A 19,065-nucleotide genomic window follows, 5' to 3' on the forward strand; every position below is an offset into this window, starting at 1 on the left:
GACCTGATTGGATTTATTCCTTTTCTCTAGCTACATTGATTTGGCTTGTCCAAGAGATATCGAACACCGGGTTTTAGTGGTTGATTTTGACACCAGAGCCTCCCTTTCTGTCACGTAAATAGCAAAAACATATGCGTTTCTGTTGTATGAAAATACTCAAGACCTCTCTCCTCCCTGTCTTCCTTCCTTCCTAGAATGTGTTCCCCTGTTTGCTCAGGGTGATCATCAAATAGCCTGATTGACGTGAGGCAAAAATAGATCTTCCCCCAAACAAATTAGTCATCACCTCTGCTACTCTAAACACTTCTAACCGTGACACTTTAACTAACTCTGAGCACTGATTTGTTGGCTGCATAATCCAGTTGTTCCCGTCGGGCCAGTTGCAGAAAGACAGGGGTGCAGGTGAAAGGAAGAGAGGGAGGGACAGAATCCGGGCAGAGTGAAAGAGGAGGAGAAAGCTAACAGAAACCAAAGATGACTGTGTGAAACAAAATGGATCCAACCAAGCCCAGGTAAAGTCTATAATTGTATCTTTAAGAAAACACACTATAGCTTATAGTGCGGTAAAGTGAGGGTGAGCAATACTTAACAGGAGCCTTTGACTTTATGTCTTCATAAGGTTAATGACTTGTAACTTGTAACTCATGTTAGAGCGGCTGTGTGGACCCACTTGCCGTACTGTGGCATCTGTTTTGTTGATTTACTGAGGCTATAAAACTACCAGGGTGCTTGTTTTGAAAGACACTTTATCAGTCTTTCAATAGGTCAAACCGTTACACTTGCAATATAATCTAATGACGGAAAAACTTGAGTTACTTGTGTTACTGTGGGATACAGACAGTGATTTTGAACAGCTTTGACAGAGGGATGTGAGCACTTGCGTCAATGCTTTGATGTTTGACAGCATTTGACTGGATTAATGCTGTGTGTACTGTACCTGCCTGCAGCGTGTTTGCTGGGGCGTGTGTGTGTTTGCACTCAGAATAACTTCCAAAACCTGGATAAATATGATCATGCTTATACCTGTTAGGGCAGTAAACCCACACTGCACTTGAGAGGTAGCAGCAGCAGGGACCTGGTAGTGCACAAAAAAGGGCTAATGTTAAAATATATTGCATTGAGATAAAGAAGCTTCCTGAGAATAGAGAGACATGTTTGTGAGCTGTAACTTGAATCTGCAGCAGGACATTCTTCCAGGTGTGATCATGTTTGAGTTGTGGGAAGTTATTTCAGGTGAGTTCTGAAGTTACACTGCAATTCGCTTGTCTGTGAAACTGGAGCTGGAGCTCTGCAAAACTATCAGTGTCCTGTTGAAACCGAGTCATGCTGTCTGTAGGATGCAACAGTAATGATTTCTGCTTCTATGATAGCTTGGCTGCCTAACTGACTGCTGTTATCCTCTGTGATTGTAGGGTTGTGTTTAGTGAGAATCACAAGTCTTTGGGGAAAGTTGACCTCTTACTATTAGGCCCTACCTTTATAAGACAGATATTTGAATTAAGGTTATTTCTGTTTTTGCAAATTATATTTTCTTGTTCGTCGTGTGGGTTACTATTCTGCTTGTTTGGTATTTGATTAATCTGTTGTAAAGAACATTGTTATATACTAACTTATATACCAAATGATATCTTCAACAAGAGGTTCCCACCTTTGGGGTCAAGACAATCACAAGTGTTTGCAAGATAAATATGAAGGAAGTCGCATATACAGAATAAGGAAAGCTAACAAACTCATTTAATATTAGTTTCATTTTTGTCAAATCTCTGCTTTTTTCCGCTGGATTACTTAAGGCTTCATTTGATGCAGTTAACAAATCTGGATAGGAAGCCTTTAGGTTCTCATCAGTTCCATATTGCTCACTGACCAGGTGACAATCAGGACATGCTTTATTTCTAGGAGTCCGAAGCCAGCTGGCTGTAACCATGAATGAATCAATTTGTTTATAATAATTCAGTTAATATAACAAGCATTTATAAAGCTTCTAAAGAAAACATTGATATAAATAACAAAGCACACAATGTTTGTCATCCACTCTCTAATGCCTCTAACGTCTTTTCTTGTAGCAAACTATGCTCTTCTGTGGCCTCACACACCTTATTTAGCCAATGAGTAACTCTGTGTACATATCATCAGCCTTTCCTCAAAAGCTCCACATGTAAACAACGGTGGGGGAAATGAATCAGTGATGGAGGAAGCAGCGGGGCCACGGCGAGACGGTGTGGACGGGGAGAAGCAGAGGGACACAGAAAGTAGGGAGCCAGACGCTACCGACGGGACTGCAGCCGCTGCAGAGAGCAACCATGACCACAGGGGGTCAGCAGAGAAACAGAAGAAATTCAGAACGCTTGGCTATCAGGTAAGTGAAACGTCAAAAATGTGAGAGTGGGAGGCAGCTTCCTGAACTCATACCAAATGTAGAATGTTAATTTTTAATCAAGTGCTGCGCGAGTTCGGTTTTGAGTTACTTTAGCTTTACCTTTTTCCTCTACATTTCAGACATGGATGTACTGCATCATACAGTAACTTCTCTTTTTCGTACTAAAAAGTGAACATGTAACTGGAGCATTATTCTGTGAAACATTTATCTTATGAGGACATGTTTTGTCGAATTTAGTTTTTGGAATACTTTAACCTTGTTTTAGTAATCAATTTTTTTTATTTATTTGAGATACAGACATGCATTGATAAAACATATTTGTTGTTTTAATTAAAAACAGGTAAAAAAATATTCTCAACAGTTTTATGGCTCAATTGATTGAAGCTTTTACAGATTCAACAGGCCCAATACTTTCTAGCAGCTAAAATCAGATTCACATCAACAACAAATGCTGGTCAAACAATAATGCATCAAAATCCTATAATATACAGTATATGACACTTTGAAAGGGGGCATTTGGCCTAACAAGTACTTGTTGCTTTAGGTACACTTTGCACTTCACACTGTACAACCCAAATAATGGGTACATAACATAGTCTAGGTTCAAATGTTGAACAGTTATTTTCATATTTTAGGAATGTTTGTTGGAAAAAATTAATCCCTTGGCTAAAAACACATGACGTTAAAAATGATTTTATATATTGTTTTACTTTCTAGAGGCCGACCAAGCAGAAGGTTGTAACCGACTTTGCAACGGTGAGAAAGGGGGTATCTGCAGGAGCCAAATCCAGAGCTGCACTGAGACAGGTCCTGTTCAGCCAGGGCGTGCCTGAGAAGAACCTGGCTTCTGAGGTATTATGTTGTCTTACGCTCATCACCCTGCATGCTGACATGCTTAGAAAAACAGATACAAACTTGCTCTAACTGTAGGCCTACTTAAGCTCTAGCAACTGAAACAGAACTGCAGCACCTCTCATTTTCCGTTGGCACACTTGTAAATGTAACACATGACCGCAAGTATTCACAACAACGGTTGATGATCACTACTCAACTACTGATTCATTCTGACATCAGATTTTCCTCTTTTTGGTCTTGGCCTTATGCATTTTTTCCTACTATCCTCCCACGTTCTTATTTTGGCCCTCTGTGTCTTTAACCACCCCTGCAGGAGACAGGTCAGCTGGATGCGTTGAAGCAGCATCTGGAGGCTTACCCTGTGCCAGTCAGTCTAAGCTGGAGATGGAACGAGGAAAGTCAAGGAACGACGCTGGAGAAAAACTGGACAGATATAGTGCACTCTCATTCAGTAAGGGCCCTTACAAGATAACAAGGCCATATTCTATTTTGTACTTCTTACTGTCATCAAATCCCATGAAGAGACTTACACCCACAAGGAATTGATCTCACTAAGAAGTATTGCCTGTGAAGAAATCGGCTGATATACTATGGTAATTACTCTGTGGCATAGAGTTTTACAAGGACAAGGGAACAGTCATTAATTTCATGTACTGTCCTTCGGCTGTAAGTCCTCATTGGAGCACCAAATCTGCAGCTGCAAACACTCCCCAATGAATTCATTATCCATTTTGTGTGAGCAGTGTCTGCTCAAAATTGTAGTGCCCAGATGTGTTAGGAAAACATTTAACGTATTGACAATTTGAAAAGTACATCACAGATTTAAGATAAAAGAGCAGGATCTTAGAGTTCCAGAGAAGTTAGGGAAGGATAAAACAACCTAGAGATTACCTTTGTTCCTTCATTGGATTTGATGACAATGAGAAAAATATTGCCAAATCCTTTAAATGCTTCTCCTGCTCTTAATGTAAAATACCCATTCAGTACATTTACATTTATAATGCATTTATAATATATATATATATATATATATATATATATATATATATATATGTGTGTGTGTGTGTGTGTGTGTGTGTGTGTGTGTGTGTGTGTGTATACATATATTCTAATATGTCTTCTTTCCTTTCTCTCTCCTCTCGTCTTTTTATAATGGCCAGACAATGTCTAGGATGCAGAGACACCAGCAGGAGGCGCTGTGGGAGTTTGTCCATACCGAGCTCACCTACATCAACAAGCTAATCATCATCAGAGATGTAATATGTCAATCTCTACCTGTCCTGATGGTCTCATTTAAATACAGCATTTATTTTTATATTAGTGCTAAAAAGTGGATTCTTCCACAGGATATTTAACATAGCTGTGTCTTCTTCTCCCAGTTGGTTGTGGCAGCTCTTCTCAACCTGCACCAGCATGGATTTCTCATGGAGGTCAGTCTGCAGAGCATGCATCTTAACATCTACATAGGAACCTGCTGAACAAGACACTTAATATACAGGCCTTTTTTTCCACCGTTCTGCTTACCACTGCACTGACATACATTGACTGACACGACAAGAACATCCGCTCTCACTGATACAGAGTACAATGCACAAGTGGAAAATATAGCACAACAACATATTTCCATTGAGAAGATGGAAAATAACCACAAAGGGGGAGTTAAACTTTAACACTATTATTTATTTAATTTAGTTTCGACTTTCATTCCTACAACAGGTGACCCCTGAGCTGATTTACTCCAACCTCCCTTCCATCCTGGTCTCACATCAGCTGTTCTGGCAGGAGGTGATTTATCCCATGTTGCACGAAGTCCGGACGACAGGAAAGCCCTTTGACCCCATAAGGCTTGAGACTGGCTGCCTGCAGGTAGGAAATATATGTCTGCAAGGATTACAAACAAACTCAGCGGTGTTTTTCTCTTCTGTCTTTTCTAAATATATAAGTGCATTGCTCTGGACAAGTTGTGTGCCAAAAACTTAAAAAAAGAAGATAAAAAATGTATGCATCAAAACTAGACCTATCATAATGCAACTCAACCTTATAGGGTGCAAAGTGATTTTATGGACATGGAGCGCTGTAAAAGGTTGTTCACCAAAAATGACATCTAGGACCTTCCACGATCACAACCTCGGTGGACAACCTTGTCAACAAGCTGCTGGAAAGCTACAGCGGGCCGACATAGCAAATCAGAACCACTGTTTAAGTGAATGGGGGTGAATGGGGATGGGCTAATGGGGAATTTTTTGAACTTATAGATATCATTATGAAACTTTGCCAGTTGATTACTGACATTAAAACAAAAACTTTTTGTATTACAGTATTTTCCAAAATGTTTAAATAAATATGAAAAATCATCAATATCTTACTAATGATGCGTACATTTGCATATCTGCAAAGCCCCAAAATCTAGATGTTGGAATAAAACAAAGTCAATTTGTTTTTAAATTTTGAAAACAAAACATGTGTCCAACTGCCTGAAGCCTTTCCTAATCACAGTTCAAATTTGATCAATAACCCATAGAAAATACATTTTTTACACAGTTACATTTCATGTGCCATGGACCAAAAGTGTCCTTTTGGAGTCTCAGCTGGTTAGGAAACGGCTAGACATTCCCTTGGAAAAAACAGTGTAAAAAATTCATTTTCTATGGGTTATTGATCAAATTTGAACCGTGATTAGGAAAAGCTTCAGGCAGTTGGACACTTGTTTTGTTTTCAAAATTTAAAAACAAATTGACTCTGCTTTTGTCCAACATCTAGATTTTGGGGCATTGCAGATATGCAAATTTACGCATCATTAGTAAGATATTGATGATTTTTCATATTTATTCAAACTTTTTGGAAAATACTGTAATACAAAAAGTTGTTGTTTTAATGTCAGTAATCAACTTGCAAAGTTTTATAATGATATCTATAAGTTTAAAAAATTCCCTATTAGCCCACCCCCATTCGCTTAAACAGTGGTTCTGATTTGCTCTATGTCGGCCCCCTGTAGCTTTCCAGCAGCTTGTTGACCAGGTTGTCCACCCAGGTTGGGATTCTGAAAGGTCCTGGATATCATTTCTGGTGAACAACCTTTTACAACGCTCCATGTCTGTTTAAAAAAAAAAAGGGGGTTTTGCCCCCTAGGTATTAAGTAAATGTCACTGCCAAATAAATAATAAATGTAAAATGTAATGGAGATTTTTCAAATTGTCATTAATCCTCCTGTTTATTTCTGTGTGCAGTTCCATGAGCGCTTCTCTTCCTATCAGCATTACTGCTGGGAGGAGGAAAACAATCTGGAGTTCACACGCAGGCAGATGGAGAGCAACCCACATTTCCTCACCTATGTCCAGGTACATTAATATGTCAGACGCACACAGAGCCTGCAATAGTCTAAAACACTTGTGAGGATGAAAAACACACTGTATTGAAACTCTCACCCACACAAACGTCATAATTACGACTGGAATTAAATGTGATGACTAAGTGTTCGGTTATTAATGGTGTGTGGGGTTTTTATAAACCTGTGGGCGACCTGTCATAGTCGCTTCCTGATGGGCAGGGCCGCCTTAATGCACGTGCTTACCTGGGCTGAAACCCTAGGGCCTATGAAGATCAGGGGCCTATCATGAGCCAGTAAAGAAAAAGGAAAAAAATCACATTATTTTTGGCCTATGAAGATCAGGGGGCCAATCATTCACCAAGGCAAGGCAAGGCAAGGCAAGTTTATTTATATAGCACAATTCAGACACAAGGCCACTCAAAGTGCTTTACAGGGGCAAGATTAGAATACATAAAACACATTATAAAACATTTAAAAGCGAATAAAAGAAGCAAATAAAAATAAAAACTAAAAACATGAAAACTCGATTTAATAAAAGAAGCAAATAAAATGAAAATTGCAGGTTAAAATGGAAACAAAAAAGTCTTCAGACTCGATTTAAAAGAACTGAGAGTTGCAGCACACCTCAAGTTCTCTGGGAGTTTGTTCCAGATTGTTGGTGCATAAAAACTAAAAGCTGCTTCTCCTCGTTTAGTCCTAACTCTAGGGACTGTAAGTAGACCTGTCCCAGACGACCTAAGGGCTCTGGACGGTTCATAACTTATCAGCATATCAGTAATGTATTTTGGCCCTAAACCATTTAGTGCTTTATAAACCAACATCAGTATTTTGAAATCAATTCTTTGAGTGACTGGAAGCCAGTGTAAAGACCTCAGAACTGGGGTAATGTGATCCACTTTTTTGGTCCTAGTGAGGACTCGAGCAGCAGCGTTCTGAATTAGCTGAAGCTGTCTGATAGATTTTTTTGGAAGGCCAGCAAGGACACTGTTACAGTAGTCAAGTCTACTAAAGATAAATGCATGGACAAGTTTTTCTAAGTCTTGCTGAGACATAAGCCCTTTAATTCTTGATATGTTTTTTAGGTGGTAGTAGGCTGATTTATTAATTGATTTTATGTGTTTCTTGAAATTCAAGTCGGAGTCTACAACAACACCAAGATTTCTGGCTTGGGGTGTGGCTTCTAACATAACGGATGTAAGCTGTGCGCTGACTTTTAATTGTTCATCTTTGGCACCAAAGACAATTACTTCAGTTTTATCGTTGTTTAATTGAAGGAAATTTTGGCACATCCAATCATTGATTTGTTCAATGCACTTACTCAGTGCCTGTATCGGACTGTAGTCTCCTGGTGATATGGTTATGTAAATTTGTGTGTCGTCTGCATAATTATGGTAGCATAATTTGTTCTTATTCATAATCTGAGCTAGTGGGAGCATATAGATGTTAAATAGAAGAGGGCCAAGAATGGAACCTTGGGGGACCCCGCATTCAATATTTGTCCGCTCAGATGTGAAATTGCCTATTGACACATAGTAGTCTCTATCCTTTAAGTAGGATTCAAACCAGCTTAGTACAGTTCCAGAAAGTCCAACCCAGTTTGCTAGTCGATCTAGTAATATGCTGTGGTCAACTGTGTCAAAAGCGGCACTGAGGTCCAGTAAAACTAAGACAGAACTTTTGCCACTGTCTGTGTTTAAGTGGATGTCATTGAGGACCTTAACCAGAGCAGTCTCAGTACTGTGGTGTTGTCGAAATCCTGACTGGAAGACATCAAAGCAGTTATTCATTCACCAGTACATTTTTGTTATTTTTTTTAAATAACATTGTTCGGGGAAACGCAGATCAAGGGCCTATATTGAGTTGAGCCAATAAAAACAAAACGAAGAATTCAAAGAGAGAAGTAGCTTTGGGATAAGGGATTATTTAAAAAAAAAATGGAATGCTGACTGACTGGATTTATAAACCTTTATATTTTTGTTTCTGCTTTTTGGTATTTCTGTGTCTCCAAATTATTCCAGAAAATAGTTCTAAATAGCTCACATAGGACACAGTTGATTTAGCCTTAGTTTTCCTCTCAAAGTGCACCAGATTGATGCATTTTAATTTAAAAGGTTCAAATTTTTCGTCCGGGGGTGCATGGCCCCGGACCCCCCTAGAAGGGCCAGGGTCTCCACCGCAGACTCCTCCATTCCTTGGAAAAACACTGTAACCAACTATGTGTGTTTGGTTATTAAAAGTCATTAGACCAGGAAGGGGTTTAAGTACATGATAGCTTAAGTGTTTTGTATTTCATCAATAGAGATATTGTGGTGTAGACAAACATGGCTTTTACGCATCTGTATAGTAAGACCGCCGCCCGGGAGGCCTACGAAACCTCTCAGCCCCGGGGCCTAGTGGCAGGTTAAGGCAGGCCTGCTGATGGGCAACCACTTGTCACCCCTACCACTTCTCCGAATGAATCCAACTGAAAAGCACCTATAAGGATTTATTTATCACAAAACTAAGCATAGGATGTTTATGGGAGGACCAGTGTGTCCCTTTTTTGTTGAAAATTACAATAAAGCCTGGAAGACTAAAATCAGGGATTGGTAGGAACAAAGTAACACCTAAAGTAATGCCAGTGTGTATACAACCACTACTGTGGTAAACACATTGTTTGTTCATCACTTGCTTTTTCCTTTATGTCATAAAGTCACACTTGTCAACCTGAGTGGGTGGTGATCTTCAAATTAAAGCCACCTTAAAGCCCCACAAGCTCCATTTTACCAAGAAATGATACCTGGTGGGCTTTTAAGGGTCTTCTCAACCAAATCAAACACAATAAAAACATCCCACTGAGTCTTTGTGGTAGTTTCTGTTTTTGTTTTGATAGATATGGTGAAATAACTATTTTTATTTGGAACTGTTTTCTAAAACTGGTTAGAAATCTCCACAAAAAAGATTCATAAGATCATTTTGATGAATATTTTGTCCAATACAGTGGGTTGAGACTCACCCTCAGTGTGCGCGGATGCGGCTTGGGGACATGCAGGCCATACCCCATCAGAGGATCACAAAGTACCCTCTACTAATCAAGGCCGTCCTGAAAACCACCCAGGACCCTCATGTACAGCACACACTCAAAGGCATGGTGAGAAACCTTGTTTAACATTCTCATTTCCCTAAAGTTTTAAAGATAACTTTTAAAGGTAAGTTAAGTTTTAAAGGTAAATATATATTTTTTTTAAATATATTATTTACTGTCCCTGCCGGAATATATATATATATACTGTGTATATATGTAAAGTAATTCTAATGCAATTTTAGGCATTTTCTGTACTGTATTTTTGCAGCTTGTCTTTCCAGATTACTTATTATTTTACCTTTATTTATCCTCAAGAGATCATTGAGGGGTGACCCTCTGAGTTTCCTAAACATATCAGATGTGTCTTTAAAACCAAAATGTGTTAATAGGGCAGGGTATGGCAGCTAACCATTAATAAACCATTGGCAAAATATACATTTTTAAACTGTCTATTTGACCCTAATTGGGTTATGGGGGATGCTGCCATCTGTCAAATTCCTCTCTGATATTGTCCTTCTAAAAGTCAATGACACCATATACATAAAGTTGTTTTTTCAGCTTTAGAGTAACTCCAATGTAACATATTCCATCATGTAACTACTAATGGGTTAATTCAGCATATTGATTTAATAACCTGATAGTGATCTAATACCTTCAACACCTTTTACACAAATTAACATCAAACAATCAATCAACAATTTTCACATATTATCTGACATTTTTAAAGTGTTCTTGTTAAAATGTATATGAATATTTCCCTGTCTAAATTCAGTATTGTTCAATATTTAATTCAGATTTATTTTCCTTTGGTGAGGCAACGAAACTAACCACTGGGGGCGCCCTTAGCTCAGTTGGTAGGGCGTCCCCCCAATGGGCCTCGGTCGTTCTCTGCATGTCACTACCCTCTCTGCCCCATTTCTACTCTGTCTCTACACTATCAATAAAGCATAAAAATGCCAAAAAAAAATCTTAAAAGAAAAAAAAAGAAAAATACTCACTTACCATCATCTTATTGCTCCTATCCAGCTATCCAGTTTGAACAGTTTTTTGGAGAGTATCAATGACTACCTGAGGCTAAAAGATGAGGAGCTGGCCCTCATCATCTCTGCTCAGAGGGTGGAGGGATACGAGGTGGAGGGAATAAACGAAGACATTGACAAGGTAAAAAAAGATGATTTTCCGTTCAAGGAAACAGACAATATAGGCCCACCATGGTCATAGACATGTAGAGGAATGAAAGTGACCGTCTTTGGAGTTGGTTTTTCACATAGCATCTTTGAAGTAGCTTTGCATCTCGTTGAAGTCTCTTTGGAGTTTTTTATATACTTTCAAACAGGAAATACTAACAGACACTTTATCAAGATGTGAGAGTTCAGATCAGTCAGTAATAATAATACCTAACATAATGGATTTATTTCACAGTATGTCAAAGAGATCTGCCGGTTTGACCTAACATGCCCCATCAGAGGAGTCGGTCCTACAGTTGTACGTAAGCTGCTGCTGGAGGAGAATTTGAAGATTCGGGGGAGAAAAGACAGCAAGGTTAGCAAAGCCACTGAACTCAGAAACTGTAAATTTTAAATATCTCTTCAGAACATCCTTGTCATTTTATTTAATTTTTTTAAATGTCTTGTGTTTTTCTATACATTATATGATGCAGGTGGAGGTGGTGGCTCTACTTTTCTCAGATGTGCTTCTCATAACCAAAGCCCAGAAGAAAGGAGAGCGGCTGAAAGTAATCCGAACTCCTCTGGCCCTCGACAGGACGTATTGCATAGCACTTAAAGATGGCTGTAAGTAACACTTTTTTATAGACACGGTACAAGACTGTTTGGTTCTTTCAAACGTTTTTTTATTAAATGTAAGTAACAAAGAAATTGTAGCACAATGATTACAAATGTTTTCCCCTTTTTTCCCGAACATACCCCACCCACATCCCACCCTCACACCCAAAGACTGTTTGGTTCTGTGTAAATATATAATAGTTCTATTAATCATGCATCCTCTCCTCTCAGCTTCATTTGTTCTCGTGGAGGTAGGTGAGCTTCAGAGCGCTATGAATGTATACATATTTGCTACCAGCACATCGGAGAGCTGCTCCACATGGGTATCCACCATCCACCAGGCAAAGGTAAGAACTGACCAAATCTTTAGAATATGAATGACAGTTCAATGTAACTTGTCTTCAGGCTAGCAGAGTGGATACAGGGACCAATTGTCTGTCCAACACTTTGATCCAGAGCGAAATATGTCAGCAACTCTAGGACATTTTGTACATTTGTGGGTTTTAGAGCATGACTCAAAGTATTTGGTGATCCCCTGACTTTTTGTTTTGCGCCCTCCTCAGGTAAAATTTTCTATTTGTCCAGCACTTTGCACCTGTAAAACTGATAAGCAACATCTGTCCTTTGTGTTTAGCACTTATTATCACATTTTAGCAAACCCACATGCTTAACTAAGGTAAACATTGTATCTACCTTACATAACCATTTTATCATTGTCGTTGTGAGCATGTGAGCATTTAGCTAAAAAGCTGTAAGCATAGCAGTAGAGTCTTATATGAGACACTTGTTCATTGCTGAATGCTTTGTTTATTTGATCTGTTTGTGTGTTGCCAGGAAGCACTGAGGAACCTTAGAGAGACAGAGAGCAACAGACGACTGCAAAACTGGAAAATCCAGCAGCTGGAGGCCAAACCTGTTACAGAAGCCACAATTGATGAAATAGAGACAGAAGAACAACCTCCTGCACAATCAAGAAGAGAGACTTTTGTGGATGAACTTACTGAGGAACGTATAACACCTGAATCAATGAACGGGATTATGGCAGCAAAAGATTCAGAGGAACAATATCAACCTCCAGATAAAGTGGCCACAAACAATACTGTTAGATCCTTATTCCAACCTCTGCCCATCGACAGTAACCGTAAATCTGTGCCTAGGGGCTTAGCTGGTCGTCAAAAAGTAGTCAAGGGAGATGAATGGATTGAAATGGGAGTGAGAGGTTGGCAATTTGGGATCCACCAAGAAGAAGAAGGGAAAATGGTTGAATCAGTGATGACACAGGAGCATCTGGAAACCTGGAACTACAGGGGGCAATCTACCCCAAATCTGCATCATTTCATTTATAGCGGTGTGGCAGATCCGTTAAGATACAACACAGCTGGACCACATAATTTCTTACTAGATGGATATCCAGATGTTGACTACCCAATGAACGAAGATAGTATTTCACAACCTGCCGACCAACCGACAATATCAAGTGAGGGGCCTGAGTTTTCAAGACAATCAGGAGAAGGAGGAATAAGAGACTCAATAAAGAGAGACTTACATTTTCCGGTTGTGAATCGGGACTCTGGAAAAAATTCCAACATCAGTCAGACTGGAGACCTGGACATGCCCTCAGAGGCTTGGGGTTTCTCCAGAAATTTGAGGTCACCTGGGTTACGGAGAAAGAGGCAAACCCATCAGAGCCCTTCTGCTCAGACATCTAGGCAGCTTTACCAGGGCTCAGGGCCGGAGAACTCTGCTTCAAACAACTACTCTTTCTCCAACTCCAATTCAGACTACAACCGAAATATGAAGAGAAACTCTGTTCCTTCTGACCAAAGCTCAGATTCACACCTGGTGCTAAAGCTGGGCTCCCTCAGGCCGAACCAAGGGATGTTTTGGAACAATTATGATAGAGCTTCTCCAGATCCACAAACAATGTCTGAATCTGAGCTGCCTGATCTTACCTCCTATGACAAAAGGCCCAAATTGAAAACCCAAAGGAGTGCCTCCATTCCGAACATTGTCATTGAAGGAGGCCATGGGCTTCGCCTGCACAATAGTCTGTACACATTCCCCAGAGAGGCGGAAACACAGTCACACACCTCAGGAGACAGTTCTCATGGACAAACCTCGCCTCTGGAGGGTCTTCTGGAAAGAGCCAAAGGTAGAGTGAAGGACAAAGATGAGGTCAAAAGAGACAGACATTTGAAAATCGCTAATTTGAGGTCAAGGTATCCTTCGCCGTCTCATTCATTTTCCACCACGCCATCACCAGCGCCCAGTGAGTCAGAGTGGGAGGAAGAGGTGGAGCTTATGAGACACAGAGCACTCACAGTGAGTAAAGGATGGAAGGAGCAGCTGGTGGACGGAGATGAAGATGGGAAGAGGGACAGGTTAGTATCACGTTTACTTTACTTTAAAAACAAATTCATGGTTAAATAACTTTTGTTTAGTTAATGCATGGGTTTTGTTTTGATGGGTAAATGTATTAATCCAAAAAGGAAAACATTTATAATTTCCCATGCACAGTAAAAAACAAATGATAACATAAGATAAGACAGTGCTTCATTTATTCCCAGTGGTAAATTGTTGAAAGATAAACAACAAACTCTTATACAATAATAACAGAGACACCAATTAACACATGTCCAATGGAGCATTAAGGTAGTTCAAAAACATCCCAAGCAACAAGTTATACAATGTAACCAATAAAAATAATTAATTAAGTCCATTTGTCATACAGGGGAGGCAAATACTTTAAGAACAATAAAATAGACAATAATAAGGAAACTTAAGCGTTAAAACAATGTTAAAATACATCCAGTATCAGAGAAAACATGCAAATATATTTCCTGATAAGAGTATAAACTTCCCAGTTTTAGAAACATGCAGACACATTTATATATGATTAATATAATTTTTTACAGTCTGAATCTGAGTGCCTATAAGAGCAGGCACTTACTGGACCAACAACAGAAATTAATTCCTGGCCACTACAAAACACAATTTACTAAGTTAACAGATAAATTATGATTGATAATAGTCTCAAGTATGGTGTATTTCTTAAAAGAAAAGTTAAGTGTTTTACAATATACAAAGAAAAATCTAAATACAGCAAAAACCACAAGAAGATAAAAAAAACAAAAAAAACGTGACTCCACACTGCTGCTCTATTACTGTTATGGTTTTTGATATTCAAATAAAGTTTATGTCATAACAGATAATCCACAATGTCAGAGTATCCATTTACAGCCTTTATAGTGGATATTTTCAGCATCATCACATGACGGATGTTTTGCTTTTTCTGGCTTTAAATAATAGACATTGTCAGTATGCAGGTCCTCTTAAGACTTTGTTTATGCTTGTTACATTTACATTTTTCCTTTTAATAACATAATGTATTTTTAAACCGTCAAATTCAGAAGATTTTAAGTGTTGAGTAAGCTGGTAACAGACAGACTGCGTCAGAACGGAAACACAAATTACCCAAGTCCCTATTCAGTTGTTGAATGCCCTTTGTATATCATAAAGTATTTGCCAAAGTTCTTATGAATATTCTGAATCGTGGATTGTTTACACCGTGGTTCATCTTTCAGATTTATCTCATTGTAATAACTTTTATTAATTTTGCTATTTGAATTAACTTCTGATAGTTTAATTATTTGCACCATACAATATACAGTTTATATACTCATAGCATTATTAAAGTTTTTATTTTTTCCATTTTACTGTTCTCTTGATTTACCCTAATTTTGCATTTTGGAATTAATTACTATTATATGCATGCTAGTCATTTTAGGTATTTTAAACTTTTTGGCCAGATAGAAAGGCTTCCTAATAACAAAATTAAAATGCATTGTGCACAGTGGCAGTTCTTGAAGGAAGAGTGAACCTGAGCACATTCTGTATTCAGATGTGGAGATGTGTTGAAATGACTTCCACAGTAAATGTAAATGTGTTAAACTAATTTGTTATGTCCATCTGTTTCCATCTCTCACCTTCTTTAGTGTTATCTTCTCGGATGGTGTTAATGTGGACTGGTCTGGTTGGTGCTTTGATGATGATGAAGTCATGGATCACTTACAGCCTGGAGTTGAGGGGCTTCTGGAGGGCATCAGCCGATCATTGGCCCGCTTCGATCTCTACGGAGTTTCAGTGCAAGACGATGGAGAGTGTAGTCAGGTGTAGCATTTTGATAAGCTAAGGCACACTAAAGAGGGAAAGGACCTTAGCTAACAGAACAAACAGATGTTTTTTTCCAGCAGTTTGCTGAAGTTGTAAATATTCTGTAATTTATGTAAAATAATAATGTAATATATTTTTTTGAGAAATTAAAATACATGTATATATTATTTATATTAGTAATAATTCCCAACTCTCATAGAACTGGGAGGTTCTGATTTCATATAATTTAACAAATTAATACCAGACGTATTTCTGTTAAATTCACTTTATTATTTAAAACATGTGATTGACATACAGTTGTACAATTAAAATACAGTTACAAATCAAATAAAAGAATAATATACAACATTTCAAATTCAACAGCAGCACTGCTACAACGTCTGCTCTGAAAAATACCAACTTGTGCAAAAAAAGGTCTCCCAACGTATTGGAGGCATGAAGGCGATAGATCCCACTTCAGTATACCACTGTGACATCTTTCCGACAATGCCTTTGCTTTTAAGTGTCCTTACTTTTTCTGTCTGTTTCTTTCTCTCTCCTCCCGCTCATTGGAGGTGGTATGAACAATCGTCTCCAGTGCAGGGTACTGAAAGATCCTTTTCCTCTGTGGAAGAAAGACACACGTTCAAAACTGTTTAATTGAGAAAAACTGAGGCGACGACATCAGAATCTGACGTGTGAATGCAAACATACATGTAACTCTGTTCAAACAACAACAACAAAAATTGACACAGTGCCAAAAATCTTTCATGAAAAATAAATATTATAAAGAAATATGGAAAAGAAATCCAACATGAGTGACTTTCTTTCTCTTTTTTAAAAATGTTCTTTGACATTTGAATACATGTTTTTCACAGAGATGTAAGAAGATATTTACCCTTTGGTGGTTTTTGTACATCTGAGCCAAAACCAACAGAAGAACAAGGAGAAGAATGCTGAGACCGACCACGGCAGCGGTGTTATATGAGACACCTGATGATTTTTTTCCACTCAGAGCACCTGCAGGGAACAGCAATGAATTAAAAACAGTCAGCTTATGGCACAATTTTTCATCTGCATCAAATCCAGTTTGTTGATATATTTACTTGTAGCATGGTATCATACAGCATCAATAGAAGAATTTTAGGAGGGCAGAACTTACTCATTTGGGGAATGTGGTATGTTACATTTCCCAAAATGCCCTCTTTCCCGTAGAAACGACATGCCCATTCTCCCGAGTTCTCCTCTGATGCTTTGCTTAAACTTAGAGTCTTCCCTTTCTGGATGGAGCCGACTGACTGTGTCCCATTGTGGTCATAGACTAGGTGGACCCACTCATAGTCAATGACCTCGCTCACGTCGCTCAGTTGGCAGCTCAGTGACTTGGAGGCTTTTTTCTGGGATGGGATGCTGTTTTCAACTGAGAAAAAAACAGTAAAATGTATCGATATTCAAGGCAAAAAATAATAACAATAATAATAAAAAATAAATAAATGAAGTGGATTTTTTAAGTCACGCTTGAACTAAATCTATATGTAAGCTTACTTTTTGCAACAACAAGCTTCATATTTCGCATCAACCGTTGTCCTTCTACGGTCCCGGAGCATCTGTACCTGCCTTCATCCCCAAACCCAACCTCAGTCACACTGGCAGACTGATCCCAAGAAGACTGAGAGGACGGCGAGGATGGAGAGAAAGAGGCAGGGAGCTGGTCGAGAGCTGGTTTAAACAGAGACCCTGGTTTCAGTTTCTCCCAGACCGGGCTAGAGGGAATTAAACCAGGGGAAAACACACAGGGAAGTGTGACTGCAGATCCCATGGCAGCATACACTTTCGTATCGTCTTTCTGTGGTTGGATGATTCCTGTTGGAGAAAGGGAAGTGAAAGATAACAGTAAGAACTTCTGCTATGAAAAAAAAGATGAACCAAACAGCTTAATTTCTTCAAATAATTCAGTCTTCTACGTCTCATTTGTTCAGAATCGTACCCTTCACGGTCAATGCTATCAAAGCTCGCTCTTCCCTGCCCTTGTAGCCCACAACACAGGTCCAGTTTCCTGTCAGTTTCAAAGTTGCCTTTTCCCTCACAACACTTTCAGCGGTTTCTCTGTTTGAAGGGGTTCCAGTCTGAGGCACAAATGGGCTGTTGTTCAACATCCACTGCACTGTGGCTCTTGAAGGCCAAGGAGTCACGATACAACTGATGGAAACGTCGCTCCCCCATATGGGAACTGATGGAGAGATGGACACTGTAAAAAATAACGATGAGAATGAGATTACTGACACATATAACAGCTAATTTATAATACAGATGTCCACATACAGATGAAATTTAAGTAAACCCCTTAGTTCATTCGTATGCTCGGATAGGTTCAAAATCATACATTCTTTAATAAGTTTTTTAATTAATTAGATTTTCATTTCACTTCTTTAAAACAATTGGTGGAATTACTATAAGTCTTGGCTGAATCGCAGATTTATCCGTGTCTCATTAGGTTGAATTTTCGGCAGTGATTGTATTGACAGTCCAAACATCAGGGGTTGAAGGCTGCAGTCCTCACCTTTAATGATTCTGAGTGTGACCCTGGTTTCAGTGAACGTGCCTCCATGTTCCACCCTGCAGGAGTATACCCCTCCGTCGTCCTGCCTCAAATCTTTAATCTGCAGGCTGTAGTCCCCTCTTTCAAACTGGAAGTGGGGGCATTGTGCGCGTTGAGTCCCTTTTTGTGACCAGTTAGAGCCCCAGTACTGCAGACCGCTCTTTTGCTTTCTCCAAACAGTGCTGTGGACAGAGACAAGCAGCATTGTCAGCTTATAGATGTAAATAAGATAGACATAACTCTTGAGTTAGAAGTTGAAGAAGGATTTGAATGGATGGGGAAGCAGACATTGGAGGGGAATAAAAGGAGTGATGGGTGTTTGGAGCTGGATAAAGCAAAGAGGGAAAGGAGCAATCAGAGGCAGCAAACAACAACAAAAAGATGTCTTACCCTTTGCCGACTCTGCTCCAGATGATAGCGGGGGAAAAGGGGGACGAAGGGCTGGATTTACAGGGTAATACAGCCTGAGAGCCAGGTTCAGCAAACACCTCTGTGACCTCACATTGAGCAACTGAGGATGAAACAATCACTTTAGAAATAAATTGTGCACCTTCTGGCTGAATTTATTTTTGCATCTGATGTACCACAAAAGATGTTACAAAAATCAAAAAACTTACCTGTTGTAAGAAAGGTTATCAACCCAAAGATGAAATACTCCAACAGCATCTTTTTGCGTTGCTTTTGTTTTGTTTTTTAAATCAATTTTTTTCCAGTTTGTTCTTTGCGCTGCTGTTTAAATCTTTATCTCTTTATCTCTTTCCCACACTCAATTTTCTTTCTTCTCTGATTTCCACTTTCTAAACTCTGTCTTACTCTCTGCCTCATTTGTTCTCTGATGTCTTTGTGTGAGCTGGGTTGATGAGGTATATATATGAGCGTGTGGGTGCTGATTGGGGGAGGAGAGTT

The 19,065-nt window shown here is 39.1% G+C and overlaps 2 protein-coding genes across 3 annotated transcripts; one reads left to right on the plus strand and one right to left on the minus strand.

Moving 5' to 3' along the window:
* Positions 1–408: 408 nt before the first annotated feature.
* On the plus strand, positions 409–16,315 carry plekhg6 (pleckstrin homology domain containing, family G (with RhoGef domain) member 6). Of its 2 annotated transcripts, none has more exons than XM_080039172.1 (15): positions 409–512; positions 2,134–2,356; positions 3,095–3,229; positions 3,546–3,683; positions 4,393–4,488; positions 4,612–4,662; positions 4,949–5,098; positions 6,460–6,570; positions 9,541–9,690; positions 10,651–10,785; positions 11,047–11,166; positions 11,285–11,417; positions 11,640–11,755; positions 12,243–13,789; positions 15,404–16,315. In XM_080039172.1, the coding sequence occupies exons 1-15, from the start codon at positions 493–495 to the stop codon at positions 15,582–15,584; spliced, it is 3,306 nt and encodes a 1,101-aa protein (XP_079895298.1). In that variant the 5' UTR covers positions 409–492; the 3' UTR covers positions 15,585–16,315. The 2 variants fall into 2 exon arrangements, with proteins under 2 accessions (XP_079895298.1, XP_079895299.1); XM_080039173.1 differs by lacking the exon at positions 409–512 and adding an exon at positions 1,082–1,233.
* lag3 (lymphocyte activating 3) lies at positions 16,068–18,946 on the minus strand. Its single transcript, XM_080039174.1, has 8 exons — positions 18,777–18,946; positions 18,550–18,670; positions 18,121–18,341; positions 17,548–17,808; positions 17,106–17,423; positions 16,723–16,980; positions 16,459–16,580; positions 16,068–16,185 (listed from the first exon to the last, which is right to left on the minus strand). Exons 1-8 carry the CDS (start codon positions 18,823–18,825, stop codon positions 16,090–16,092), a joined length of 1,446 nt encoding a protein of 481 aa, XP_079895300.1. The 5' UTR covers positions 18,826–18,946; the 3' UTR covers positions 16,068–16,089.
* Between the last annotated feature and the right edge of the window lie 119 nt (positions 18,947–19,065).

This window comes from Ammodytes marinus, assembly GCF_949987685.1.
Source record: "Ammodytes marinus genome assembly, chromosome: 13".
Classification (NCBI taxonomy): domain Eukaryota; kingdom Metazoa; phylum Chordata; class Actinopteri; order Uranoscopiformes; family Ammodytidae; genus Ammodytes; species Ammodytes marinus.

Excerpts from the sequence above, each read along its gene's own strand:
- plekhg6 (XM_080039172.1), top strand. The coding sequence starts at position 493 with ATGGATCCAACCAAGCCCAG. Across the intron at positions 4,663-4,948 it reads AGCATGGATTTCTCATGGAG|GTGACCCCTGAGCTGATTTA; the intron begins GTCAGTCTGCAG and ends TTCCTACAACAG. Across the intron at positions 11,418-11,639 it reads CATAGCACTTAAAGATGGCT|CTTCATTTGTTCTCGTGGAG; the intron begins GTAAGTAACACT and ends CTCTCCTCTCAG.
- lag3 (XM_080039174.1), bottom strand. The coding sequence starts at position 18,825 with ATGCTGTTGGAGTATTTCATCTTTGGGTTGATAACCTTTCTTACAACA. Across the intron at positions 18,671-18,776 it reads GATAACCTTTCTTACAACAG|TTGCTCAATGTGAGGTCACA; the intron begins GTAAGTTTTTTG and ends TTTCATCCTCAG. Across the intron at positions 16,581-16,722 it reads ATACCACATTCCCCAAATGA|GTGCTCTGAGTGGAAAAAAA; the intron begins GTAAGTTCTGCC and ends TGTTCCCTGCAG.